Source organism: Pteropus alecto, unplaced genomic scaffold, assembly GCF_000325575.1.
Source record: "Pteropus alecto unplaced genomic scaffold, ASM32557v1 scaffold40, whole genome shotgun sequence".
NCBI lineage: Eukaryota > Metazoa > Chordata > Mammalia > Chiroptera > Pteropodidae > Pteropus > Pteropus alecto.
The window spans coordinates 19,414,195-19,427,328 of NW_006431919.1; the positions used below are offsets into that span (position 1 = coordinate 19,414,195).

A 13,134-nucleotide genomic window follows, 5' to 3' on the forward strand; every position below is an offset into this window, starting at 1 on the left:
CCACCTGGGTGGCACGGCCCTGACTCTACAGCTCCCAACCCTCCTGAGTGTGAGAACAGGGATTAGGTGTCTGGGCAGCTCTCACGTGACAGACTGAAAGGAACGCTCTGCTCTTTGTGCTTGTAGAAGCTGTGCCTGGACCACTCACCCTGGCACCGGGCATCTGTTCTTACGGGTCATCCAAATGAAATCATGGCTTCTGGTGTTCCATTCAGTGACCTGTTGGCATCCCAGTAAGGAGAGGCCAGCCTCGCCCGGAGCGTAAACATGTGGACGGTCTGGGCAGGAGGGCTCTTGAGGCTGCTGGGACCACCACCTTGGACTGACTGCCCATCCCAAGAGGCCTCCTCGAGTACCTCTCGGTGCCCAGAAGGGCCCACTGTAAGCTTCTACTGACACAGTGGAACCAGCCGTAAGACGGGGGGCGGGGCGGGGGGGGTGAAGTGGGTCCATCACAGCCCCCCAGTCCTCTGCAGATCCTGATGGAAATCACACAGGTCTGGCCTGTCTGCTTAAAGGAAACACCAGATTCTCCAGAACCGCTTCCACTCGCCTTTGAAAGACACTTTGTTCTTAACGCTAGTTTAGCCCTGATGGCCGGCGTTTCGCACCAGCTGCTGAAACTCGCCCTTGGTGCCATCCTCGTGCCAGACCTCAGAGCGGGCAGTCCGAGCAACGTGCCTGACGCCTGCTGTCCACTCACACATCCCCACAGTCCTTTCTGGCAGCTCCGGAAGGGGACCTCCAGCCTTTCCTCATGTGCTGCCTAAGAGGTGGGCCTGTTAGGGGCAGCGAAGTCCCATTCAAGCTCAGAAAGTTCAGAGGCCTTGCCACCCCGCCCATGCCTTGCAGACCCGGACCCACAGGGTTGCCAGGGGCAGACTGAGAGAGTGCAGGCAGCAGCTTAGGGAATGCACAATAAATGCCAAAAACTTGAACGTGGTTTCATTTGAACACTCTGAGTGTGTGTTGGGTACTTACCCCTCCCGGTAAGGGCCACTACAGAGGGTGGTCCCTGAACTCTTCCTGCAATAGTTTGTCAACGACAAGTCCCAGTCCCCTGGCCCTTCAGCCCACACAAGGGTGGGGTGGTAAGGATCACCAGCTTTGGCCTGTCTCAGTACCTTCTGGGGGACAGCCAAGGTGTGGAGTGGGCACCCAGGCTAGTAGGGGACATCGAGCAGATTAAAATGCAGTTATGATCGTGAACGGTATTGCTACAGGAAGTCTGGCATAGGGACCACAGGACACTTAAACAGCCTGGGGGCAGGGAGTAACGGTAGGGAAGACTTCCTAAAACAGGCACAGAAACAAGGTAAGGAGTCAGCCTAGTCAAAGGCCTGAGTTTGAGATGCTGTGAGGCCCAGGGCAGAGGCCCTTTGGAGCCATGCTGCAGACTGGATCCTAAAGCCTGTGCTCGAGGTGCTTGGTGACCAGTCACTGCTGGAGTCTGGGCAGGCTGGGTCCTGTAGGGAAGGGGTTTCTGGGACCCCCCCAGCCTGCCCCGATGTGTGGGACAGATGGGCTGCCTTCAGGAGCCACGGGGGGAGGACAGCAAGTAACAGCCTAGGCTTAGTTGTTGGAAAGACCTGACTTCAGTCTCTCTCCTCTCTTGACACCTCTCAAGCCTGTTTCTTTACCTGTGAGAGGAGGATAAAACCACACACCTTACAGGGTTTTATGTGAAATGATCTATGTAAAAACATTAAGCCCTTAGGAGCAGTGAGAAGAGACATTTTAGGTGCTTGTGGGAGAAACTTTAGGGATGAGAGGATTTCTGTATTATCAGTAACTGAGGATAAAGTATCAAGACTAAGAATATGCCCAGTGCCCACCCTACCCTGTCTGCGATCCTGCTATGGGACAGTCATCACCTACTCATGTCACCCAAGTCAGGCAGGCCTGGCCCCAGAGAGTGGGTTTGGCCAGCCTCATCTGTCACCCCATGCCCCTCCCTGCCTTAAACCCTGGCTCCAGCTTCCTGGATCTAGGAGGAAGCCTCAGCCTGGGGCAGGTATAAACCGGTCACTCAGCTTCCATCTTATTCTGCAAAGAATGAACGGAGGCTTGCCCCTCCGTTGCGTGAAGACGCTCATAGATGTTAATCTTATTCCAAATCTGTTTCGGGATATCTTGATAGTAATTCTCATTCTGGGCCATTGTCTAAGAAGGGAGAAGGGCCACTCGTGGGCTGGACAGGCACAGGTTCCTATGCTGGCTCTGTTGGCAAGCCACTTTCTGTCCCTGAGGTTGATTCCTCCTCTCAAAAGACACGATGTATGTGGGGAAATGGGTGCAGATGTCCACAGGGACGGGGCAGGAGCTGGAGCCAGCTGAGCGGCTCATGCTCCATCCATAGCCACCTAATCTTTTGTAGGCGCAGGGGTCCTATTAGCCAGATCTTTTTGATTTTTAACAGAACCTGAACATATGAATGTTTATTTGAAACCTCCCATAATTAAAATGGCAACTAGTTCAAGTTCTTTAACAACACCATGCAAAGAAGACATCGTATCTGGGACAGCAGCTCCATCTACCCCGCTATGTGCACTGTCAGTGGGATCCATGTCCCAGAGTCTGTCTTCCTTTTGTGTCCACCCGGTCTCAGGAAACAAGCCCTAGACAAGCAGATCGGATCTCGAATGGTCCAGGGCACCTTCCAATGGGCCTGGTGGTCTTTCTGCCAGCCTGAGCCACGCCCCTTGCCCTCCCCGTGGTCCACCATGTAGCGTACGTAGTCTGTGAGGTCCCGGGACAGCGAATTTCCTTTCTGGGAGGCTGGCTTCTGCCTCTAGGTCTGGGGTGAGAGAAGCCAGGAGATGGGAAATGCGGCATTGTATTTGAGCTGCCTGGTCACCCCTTTATGCAATCCCAAGCAGCAAGAGTCGCTACACCAGCCATCTGAGGGGTTTTACCTCTCCATCCCCATGTTCAGGGCTGGAACCTTCCCCCTCAGCCTATGATACAAGCCCAGGCTCTGCCTATGACACGATCATCACTCAGCAGCAACTACCTGAGAGGCACATCATCTTTTGAGTCTCAAGCGGGTAAGAGAAAAGCACCAAACTAATAATTTTTACTTGGTGCCAGGTCCTGGGGACAGAGATGAAGATATTTTATTGAGCGATTCCCAGGACCACTGGGGATTTATTAGTGAGCCAAACACAAAGTCCTTGACCCGAGGAGATTATGCTGGGGGCTAGAGGCCCAGACAATACACAGATTAAGCAAATAAATATATACCAGTAAGTATCTGCAAGTGCTATGAATTAAAATAAAGCAGGGAAGAAGTTATGGAGTGAAAGGGGGTGCTATTTTTGAAAGGGTGGTCCAGACCAAAGATGATGGGATGACTGAGGGATGGTGTAAGGAACAAACAGTACGTAAAGATCTCAAACTGGGGAGTCCTTATTAGGAAAGTTAAGGGTAGAAAAAAATAAATTCTGGAAAATACTACTGAGATGCCAAGGGCCCCAAGCAAGTTAATTTCAGAGATTAAAAAAAAAAAAAAAATTGAGACAGGGAAACAAGGAAGCTCCAACCCAGGTCCATTGTGTGCCAGGGAGGAAGTATGAGGGAGGTCGTAAAGGGACTTTCGACAGGTAAGGGCAGGCTGGCTGAGTTGACTGTGGGGAAGTCGCAAACCCAGAAAGGGCGGGAGGGAGGTAACGGGCAGGATCAAGTTCTGAAACCCAGCCCCGTACGGCGAGGGCGGGAGCAGGGGCCGGGACCCCGTCCTGCCAGTACCTTTCTCTAACGAAAGGGCACCGCCCTGTCGAGGTCCACAGCCAACCCCATCTCGAACCGGTTCTGCCGCACGGATCTGGCATGGTCCCAGGCATGTCGGATGTGGGAGCTTTGGGCAAAAGAGAAGGAGACCGCGGAACCGTCATCCGGCCGGCGGCCTCCTGACCCCGGCCCCTTCAACATTCCATCCAGCATTCCAGTTAACACTGTAACCAAACTTCTGCCTCCGGGTGTTCCCCTTGGCCTTGGGCATCGCGCTGACCACCCAACAGGCAACTCGGACACCGCGCTTCTCACTCCCAGCACCTTGCGCAGCAGGTTCCTTCCAGCAGGTGCGCGCAGGGCTTGGCAGACTTTTTGGGAAATGTAGTCCTCCGGTAGCAATATCGTGCTGATTACTACAACTCCCAGAATGCAACGAGCGGTGGCGCCTGCGTACTACTCAGCTGAGGTTTTTTTTTTATTTTTATTTTTTTTATTCTGCCCCCTTCGTGACCTCATCAGGCGGCGAAGCTCAGCATCTCTATTCTCTCCTACCGCCGATTACTGGGACTCGACTCCAGGGGCACCCTTTTGAACCATCGCATACCTCAGCCACTGCCTCACCTACAGATTCCATCAATGGATGTGGCTGAATAGTGAGCGGTTTCTGGTAACCCGTGGTTACCTTGTTAGCTGGACAGAGCTGGAAAGTGCTGGCTTGACCTACCAACACGATTGAGAGCTTACCATGTCCAAAGCACAAACTCATCTTATCCTTACAACAGCTTCTTGGGGGTAGGGACTGTCATTCCATTTTAAAGAAAAAGGAATTGGGGCACAGAGAGGAAAGTGACTTTCCCAAGGTCATGTAACTCTCGGGGAAAATCCAAAGTCTTCTGGTTTCTAAGCCTGGCATTTGTCCTCATGACGGTGCCTGATGCAACTGGTAAGTGACATCTGTCTAGCATTTTTAACTTTTCTAAGGGGGCTTCATCAAATCCGTTCCCCGCTCCACGACAGTGAGATAGATAGCTTAGCCCACAGCTGTGGGAAAGACAGGGGCCTTTACGGCCTCCTTAACGTCCGTGCAGCGGGTTGTACGATCTTAGCCCAGCACGGCCTGCGGGCTGGAGGTGCCATCCCTCGCCCCGGTACGGAGCAAAACAGGCAGAGCTAAGACCAAGACCAGGTTGGCCTCTAGGAGGAAAGACACGTTCTGCACTGTGAGGCGGATGGAAATGACTGCTTGAGGCCGAGGAGTGTCCGAGAAGCTGCCTGGTCACTCCTCGTCGCGGTTATCTGAGCTCCGCAAGGCCGTCAGTGACAGCAACATCACAGTGGTTCCAGGTATGAGCCCAAACCCCATTCTATAGCAAGCGCAGAGAGGGTAAACTGAGGCATGACATCAGCCCCAGCGCAGGGGCCCTGTCCTCAAGCCCCTCTTTTCAGGAGGGATGTGAGGTGATCCAGGCAGGTCGCCCAGCGCCTGGCACACAGTCGGCGCTCAATGCTTCTTCAGTAATGAGCGCATCTCCGAGCCGTGTGCGTCATGAGCGGAGAAGGCACCTGGAGAGGAGCCCAAACGGGCCTTCTCGCGGCTCTGCAGCCCTTCACGCTCCTCTGGGGACACTGAGTCAGAGCCGACAGGCGCAGATGCGGGAAAGGGAGGGAGGGGCGCGGGACTGGAGGAGAGCGGACCCCGGGAAGCCGATGGGGAGGATCGTGGGGAGGATCGGATGGGGAGGATCGTGGGGAGAGGAGGGGAAGATCGTGCGGAGAGGAGGTGCGGCGAGGGAAAGGAAGGAAGCGGGAGGGGGCGCAGGGAGGGGGCGCGCGGCGGCTGACGTGGGCCGGGGTCGGCGCCGCTGGCTGTGGGAGGCGGCGGCGCGCAGCGGCACAGCGTCCCCAAGCGAGGACGAGCGAGCGCCGCGCCTGCACCTTCAGGCACAGCCGAGTCGAGCCGCGTCCTGGCGGGCTCCTGCCGCTCCCGGAGCCACCATGGCCCTGGCCCTCTGGCCGCGCGTCAGCCGTATCCTCTGGCTCGCCTGCCTCCTGCCCTTGGCCCCGGCTGCGGTGGCTGCAGGTAAGGCGCTGCGCGAGCCGGCCGCCTGCCCTCCCCCAGCCGCGGCGCGCCCCGGGCCTCTCCGGGAGCCCGGGCTTCGGAGCTGGCACCGTGCGCCCTGCGCGCACCTCCCTCCTCCCCCGAGCCCCGGCACCGCCCTGCGGAGGGGACACGGCCAGCTGGGCGCCGCAAGGCCCTCTCCTCTCTCCCCTCACCGCTCTCCCCAGAAGTCGCCTCGCCACTCGTGGGGTTCCCCGCGCCCCTCGGTTCCACCTCCAGATAGGCCTTGCCCTGGGAACCGCGCGCGGTGGCCGGCGCATCCATCCCGATACTTGGGGAACTCGCAGCCGCTGGGAGTGGGGGAGGACGATGCGGGGACCGGGAATGTGCGAGTTCGGTCCTCACGCCACAGCCTCCCAGGAGGCGCGACCAGGTTGCCCTAGAAGCAGCATTTTTGCCTTGAAATGTCGCCGTGTCTGGAGAGCCTTTCCACCCTGTTTGTGTTGGCTTCGGGAAGGACGCGATTTTAGAGCCCAGGCGGCCAGTCTGCCATTTCCTCTCGGGGAATGACTTCCAAAATGGACCCCGAACATGGTCCTTCGGGTCCCACTTCCGTGTCCCCCGCCGCGCATCTACCATCCCCACCGCCCACCGCCAGAAGGCCAGCACTAACTCTTCTGCCTTATTTTGGGGACAAAAAAAAAAAAAAAAGGACCCAGATTGGAGAGTTGTTGGGGGACAGTTGGGACGTGGGCAGCTATGGGAGGGGTGTTAAATATTATCCAACAGTTTTCATTACCTGCCTTCAAAGAATGGGGGACAGAGGAAGCGATTTAAGGCAATTTTGTGAAATAAAAGCCACAAGATCAAATAAAAAAACTTACATCTCAGGGATGAAGTAAGAGAATTATGGGAATTATGCTTGGTCAGGGTCATTTACTTTCCCCTAGAAATTCGTATAGAAATGGGGTCTCTTGTCCATTAGGTTACATGTATCCAAAATGACCAATGTGGCCTAAATTATCAAAAAAAAAAAAAAGTGAATTCATTATTTGGAAGCCATGTGTAGTCCCCAGCCTCCCTGTTGCATACAGGATATGTTCAAATTGCTGAGAATGGGGTTGGGGGAAATCCACAGGGGAAAAATAGAGGTTGGGTCGCCCTTCCCCCGCCTCCTGGGGTGTGGTCAGCCCCTGCAGAGTGCTTCCTGCGCCAGGGGTCCGACTCAGAAGCCCATGTCCTGGACCATTAATTAATTCCAGGTGGTTTTCTCCAGACCTCAGAGGCATCTTGGGAAAGGTTTGGGGCTGTCAACAAGTATATATTCGGGGCCCCTCATGCTGTGTTGTCAGGGAAAATGCGTGTGCTCTGAGCCGAAGCCCTAGGGCCTGCTCGTGGCTTTTGCTCCCAGGGGTCAAGCTTTGCAGCAGTGGCCCCTAATCATTTTGCCATGACCCTTCCAGCGCTGGGTCTTCCCCAGCACCTGTGGCACTTCAGAAGCCCCTCCTTGGCTGCTCCATACTCTAAGGCTGTGGCATCTGGGTCCCCGAACTCAGAAAGATGGATTTGGATGGGTAGAGTAACAGGACCTGGGCTTAGTTCCTCCAGCCACAAGTGGCAAAGCCTTCACAGTCCATTCCAGCCTGGATGTCCTAGACACTTCCCAGAACCCTGAGGAAGAGGGACAGCATCACCCAGAAGCTATGAAACATCCGCTCTAAAAAGATAAAAGAAAAGAAAGCTTGAGGGGGAAAAAGTGCGTTTGGAGGCTTCTTGTGCCTGGACAGGTGGGGTTCTCCCAGGAGCTGCGCCAGTGTCTGCGCAGTCGGCTGGAGCCACGGCCCCTCCCCCACCCTTTGCTCCTCCCCCTCATCCTGCTGCCCTCCGGATTCCATTCCCCTGGCAACCGATCTGCGTCGTGCTGACATGCGCCAGTCTAGCTGCCGATGCTGCATGGCCATTAGCATGCAGCCAGCCACATGTCCACACCACCTGCCAGCCTCACTTCAGCCCCCACTCTTGGCCTGGGGGTGAGCAGGAGCGGAGGGAGAAGGCAAGGCATGGCTTCTTATCTGAGCACCTCTCTCAGCCAGAGGAAGATCGAATAGAATTCAGTCAGGATGGGGCACATCTGCTCCTGGTCCCAGGGGATCAGGGGACTGGGTCTCTCAATGGAAAATACACGCCTTATCTTCTTGGGAAAGCTTCTCCCACAGCATCTGGAGTTCTCTCTTTGGGACATGGGCAAGGGGAAAGCCTGGAGCAGTGAGGGCAGGCAGCGTTGCCATCGGCGGATGTGGCCGAGTTGAGGACACTCACTGCAGGTCTCATGAGGCATGACTTGCGCTTCTGGGGTGGGGCCCAAGGACAGGGCTCAGTCCATATCCCCGAGGTGAACAGTCTTCCGGGGCATTGCCAGGAGAGTGGGTGCCTCTGCCACACCCTTCACTCCAGGTGCCACTCGGCGGCAGCAATGTCGGACACTCACTGTGTGCCAAGCACTTTGCTAGGCACAGGGGAGATGGAGGTGACCATAGCCCCCAGCGAGCTTGCAGTGCGGTGGGGACAACAAAACTATCATTCGAACATGGAGTTGTGACAGCCGTGTGCTCAGGCTGTTAGGTGAGCACCAAGGAGGTGAGGCATTCGGGGAAGGCTTCCTGGAAGAGGTGATGTCTATGGACAGATAGACGGAGGAGGGCAACGGGAACAGCATGGGGGGAACTGAAAAGGTAAAGTGGCCAGCTACAGCGTGGACGGACCGACACGTGCATCTGGGTTTCACCCTGAGACTGGCCCGTGATCAGATTACCCGTGCTAGAAGCCCGTTGTTGGGGGTGGCTGAGTGTAGGGCAGGACTAGAGGCCAAGGGTCGGGGACAGGATGTGGCAGTAATCCAGCCAGGGCTGAATGCTGGCCTTGAGCAACGTCGACAGTGATGGAGAGGAGGGGAGGGTGCCCAAGGAGCAGTTAGGGTGGCAGAGGTCTGGGGGTTGATTCTTGGGACAGCCGGATCCTCTAACCCCAACACAGGGTGCTAGGCGAAGGCAATAGTAGGTCTCTGGAGGAGAGAAATCCAGAGGGTCGAGAGCAGTGCCGTCCAGCGGGACTTTGGGTGACGAAGGGAATGTTCTGGATCTATGTCATCTAGAAGAGTAGCCACTAAACCACCTATGGCTATTAAGCCCTTGAAGTGTGGCTCGTGCAACTGAGGAACTGAATTTTTAGTATTCATTAAATTTGACTAATTAATTTTGATAAACTTAATTACATGTGGTTAGTGGCTCTTGTATTGATTGCTCAGCGCAGGTCTGGAGCCCAAAAAGTAGGTCTGCGTGGCTGGGTTCCGTCAGCCTTTAGAAGGCGCTTGAAGGTGGGTGGGAGGGAGTGGAACGAGCAGCCCCTCCCCGCTTCCTTCTGCCCCACCTCTTGTGCCCAGGTGTGCACTGCAGCAGGCCGGATACTCTGTAACCGCCAGCCCTGCAGAAATGTCACCTGCAGAGGAAAACTACAAATTACAGGAAAAGAGTTACGGAGACGCAGTGTCACCGCTCACAATGCTAGATGGGATTAGCGCGCAAATACCGAAATTCACATCGGTCTGACCATGGACGTGCTTCGGATATATTATCATGTGAAAATAAAACAATTCAGAATTGTTTTATGCATGGAAAAGAGACATGAGGACAGCAATATGACAGCAGCTGTGGTCTTTGGGAGGAAGGAGATAGGACATTTTTAATGTTCTTATGTGTATGGATTACTTTTATGATGGAAACAAGCCTTGTTTTTAGAATCTTACCTTGTTTGTATGGTAAAATATTGTGTAGCTGTCTAAAGCAGTTGAAGAATAATGACTTAGAAAAATACCTATATATAGAATTAGAAAAAAACAATAGAATATATAATCTCAGAGTAAGGGCATGATTTTAAAAAAATAGTAGGGAATGTCCAAATATGGTAACAATAGTTGTTACTGATTATTTTACTTTTTAATACTATGTTTTAATATTTGTCTACTTTTCTTTGTTTTCAGGTTAAGATTAATCTTCCCCTCGGTGTGGTCGGGAGGGGAGGGGAGTGTTATTTAAAAGGCCTCTAGCCTGGCCTCTTCCCCATATGCCGAAGACTCTGTTCTCTGGTAGCAACCTGCAAGACTAATTCCGGGGTTTCCTGTAAGAGATGCATCCCCAGTAGTTCAAGTTCCCCAAGGAGTCGACCCAACTGGAATCATAGAAGTTACAGCGTTGGCCCTGGCAGGAATCCTGAAGTCACTTAGAGCAGTGAGGCCCAGTGGAACTTTCTGTGATAATGAAGATATTCAAAATCCACAGTGTCCAAAATGGTGCCCGTCAGCCACATGTGACCACTGAGCCCTTGAAATGTGGCTAGCGTGGCTGAGGAAAGTGGGTGTTCAATTTCGCTTGCTTTTACTTGAGACTTAATTAGCCGTGGTTGGCTAGCGGCCACTGTATTGGACATTGTGGATCTAGAACCTCTCACTTTACGGATTTAGAAATTCAGACCGAGAAACGCGGGGACTTGGCTCGAATCTCCTTCCCACGGCTTGTTATTCCACTGTCAAGGCGGTGGGTCGCTAACAGGCTCGGCTTTGTGTTTCCGATTGGCATTTTGCTTGACGTGTAAACTAGCCCAAAGAGTAGGTGACGGTGGGCATCTCTCGGCAGCAGCTGTGGTGGCTCCTCCCGTGACACGCGTGAGCAGTCATTTCATAGCTAACATAGAAGTCTGGCCAGGTCGGGCCCATGCCACACACATGGTCTGTAATGTAAACTGGGGACACTAGAAAGAACATTGTGTGATTTGTAGTCAGTCGCGCCTGGGGTTGAATCGAGTTTGACAATGAACTAGCCGTACTGGGCAAGTCACTTGAGCTGGCTGGGCCTCCGTTTCTCCACCTGTAACATGGACTGATAGAAGCTAGCCCAGAGGGTGCCATGTCCCCTCCTGAAAAGCAATGTTTGTTTCTGGGCTCCTAGGCCGGTATGAGCTCCACCTCACCACGGATAGCCCTGCCACCACGGGCGTCGAGGTGACCGTCACGGCCAGCCTGGTGGCCAGTGACAATGGCAGCCTGGTCCTGCCCACCAGCTTTCACTTCTACCGCTTCCATTGGATCCATACCCCGCTGCTGCTCACGGGAAAGACTGAAGAGGCTTTCAGCTCAACCATCCGCGCTGTGGGGAACACGCCCGGGGACTTCCCCGTCTCCGTCTGGGTCACCGCCGCCAACTGCTGGATATGCCAGCCTGTGGCAAGGAGCCTCCTCGTCCTCTCCATCACAGGTGAGGACCTTTCCTGTTTGCTAATTTGCCTCCAGACTCTTGGTGCAGAGAAAAACCGGCAGGCCTGGCTAGTCATCACGGAAATGCAAATTAGACCCGTGGTTCCTTCTTCGTTGTTAGCGGAGTTAAGGGAGGATCAGAAAATGGTAATACCCGTTGCTGGCAGTGTTGTGCTTAAATGGACACTCAAAGTATGTATTACTGCTGGGGGTCTAAATTAATACAGCCCCTTGGAGAGCAGCTGATCTATATGTGTCAGTGGTTATAAATTATTTTACTCTTTGGCCCATTCATTCTCATTCTCTCTCTCCCCCAACTTCCCTCCTTCCAAGAAGTCCCTGCTGTCTTGGAGCTCACAGGCTCTGAAAGCATTCATCTTCAGGAAATACACCTCCATTTGGGTAATGCTTTATGCACGAAGGATCTCACCGCAATGTTTGTAATAGCAGAAGAAAATATAAACAAGCTAAGTATGCGACTGTAAAGGGAGCAGATAAGTATATTGATAGAACTTGTATGACGAGTCATAATGACCTTTACAAAGAGTTTGTAATGTCCTGGGCGAACACCCATGTTTGTAAAATTTTCAAAAGCAAAACACAAAATTCTATAACGAATTCGATCAGCCGTGTTCAGTACACCGTATACCTCACACACACGCACACACCATTACTTCGCAATTCTTCAAAGTGTCAGCGGTGGTTGTATTTGAGTGATAGGCTGTTTCCTTTCTTTTCGATCTGCTTTTCGGCATTTTCCAGATGAGCTTGATCGAGCACGCCTTACTCCCTGCTTTTATGGTGAGAAAAATCGGCTCTTAAATATTTTTTTAGAGAAATGGCTGTAGAACAAACGTCTTCATCCAGCCACGACCTAGCTGTGACAGCCAGAATGTCAGGTGGGAGAGAGGCCGCTCTGCCCGCGGGCACGTGAGGTCACTCCCTGGCTCCGCCCTCCTGCCTCCTCAATGGACTCACCTTCCGCTGGTCTCTCTCTCCCAGAGTTCCTCATGGGGAACCTCGTTGTCACGCAGAACACGTCCCTGCCCTGGCCCAACTATCTCGCCAAGACAGCCCTTAAAATCTCCTTCCTCCTCCATGACCCGAGCAACTTCTTCAAGACCGCCTCCTTTCTCTACAGCTGGGACTTCGGAGATGGGTATGTCCTCACTCCCCTCGACGCCCCCATGCCTTGGCCCACGGCGGTGGCCCCGTTGTCCCACGCAGGGTGCTTCCTACTGTCCCACCTCCGCCTGCTCACAATCTCGCTCCGAACATTCCTTGAGCACCTGCCCCGTGCCAAACTCTGGATGTATGGCGACGAGGCAGGGAGCCAGTCACGGGACCTGCCTTTGAGGTGCCTGATAAAACCATAAATTGTACTAGAAACTTAAAAAGACTTAAAAAATGAAGAGAAATTTTCTCAATGTTGTCAGAAGGGGAACAAAGATCAGAAAAGCAGGATGGTGTTGAAGGGGGACAAGGAGAGGAACTGGAAATGCAAACGTAAATGTATTTTTAAGTCTACAGATAATTCGCAGCAGCACAAGGCAGCTCAATGGAACGGAATAGAAAAGACAGAAACAGCCTAAGTTTATAGACTCATTTACTATATTATAGAGTGGTACTTCTAGCCAGTGAACATAGATAAATTAATAAATGGTACCAGGGCAGTTGGCTAACTCTTTGGGAGAAAAACAATTCGATCCCAAACAAAAGCAACTCCAGATAGATTTTAAAAATTAAACATAATGAACCAGGATTAGACTGAAACGTAGGCGATTATGCCATTGGATAAATTAGCAGTGGGGGAGGCATTTCTAAGAAGATAAACAGAAGAGGAAACTAAAGGAAAAATTGTTAGATTGGGCATCACCAGATTTAAAATTTGAGTGTCAAAGAAGTAAATCAAACCAAAGACAAAGGTTGAACAGGGAAAAATATTTGGGAGATATGTAATAGATAAAGGTCCGTTAAACTTCATACATAAAAAGCATTGACAAATCAACATAAAGATTTTCTTTATTGTTATTAGACT

At 52.8% G+C, this 13,134-nt stretch overlaps 1 protein-coding gene and 1 pseudogene across 1 annotated transcript in view; one reads left to right on the forward strand and one right to left on the reverse strand.

The window, feature by feature from the left end:
- Window positions 1–1,332: 1,332 nt before the first annotated feature.
- On the reverse strand, window positions 1,333–4,047 carry LOC112475247 (annotated as a pseudogene).
- A 1,680-nt stretch (window positions 4,048–5,727) lies between these two features.
- TMEM130 (transmembrane protein 130) overlaps window positions 5,728–13,134 on the forward strand; it is an 11,896-nt gene continuing 4,489 nt past the window's right edge. Inside the window, exons 1-3 of the mRNA XM_006906536.2 lie at window positions 5,728–5,812; window positions 10,792–11,097; window positions 12,099–12,255. Coding sequence (XP_006906598.1) covers window positions 5,728–5,812; window positions 10,792–11,097; window positions 12,099–12,255 — 548 coding nt within the window. The remainder of the gene's footprint in view (window positions 5,813–10,791; window positions 11,098–12,098; window positions 12,256–13,134) is intronic.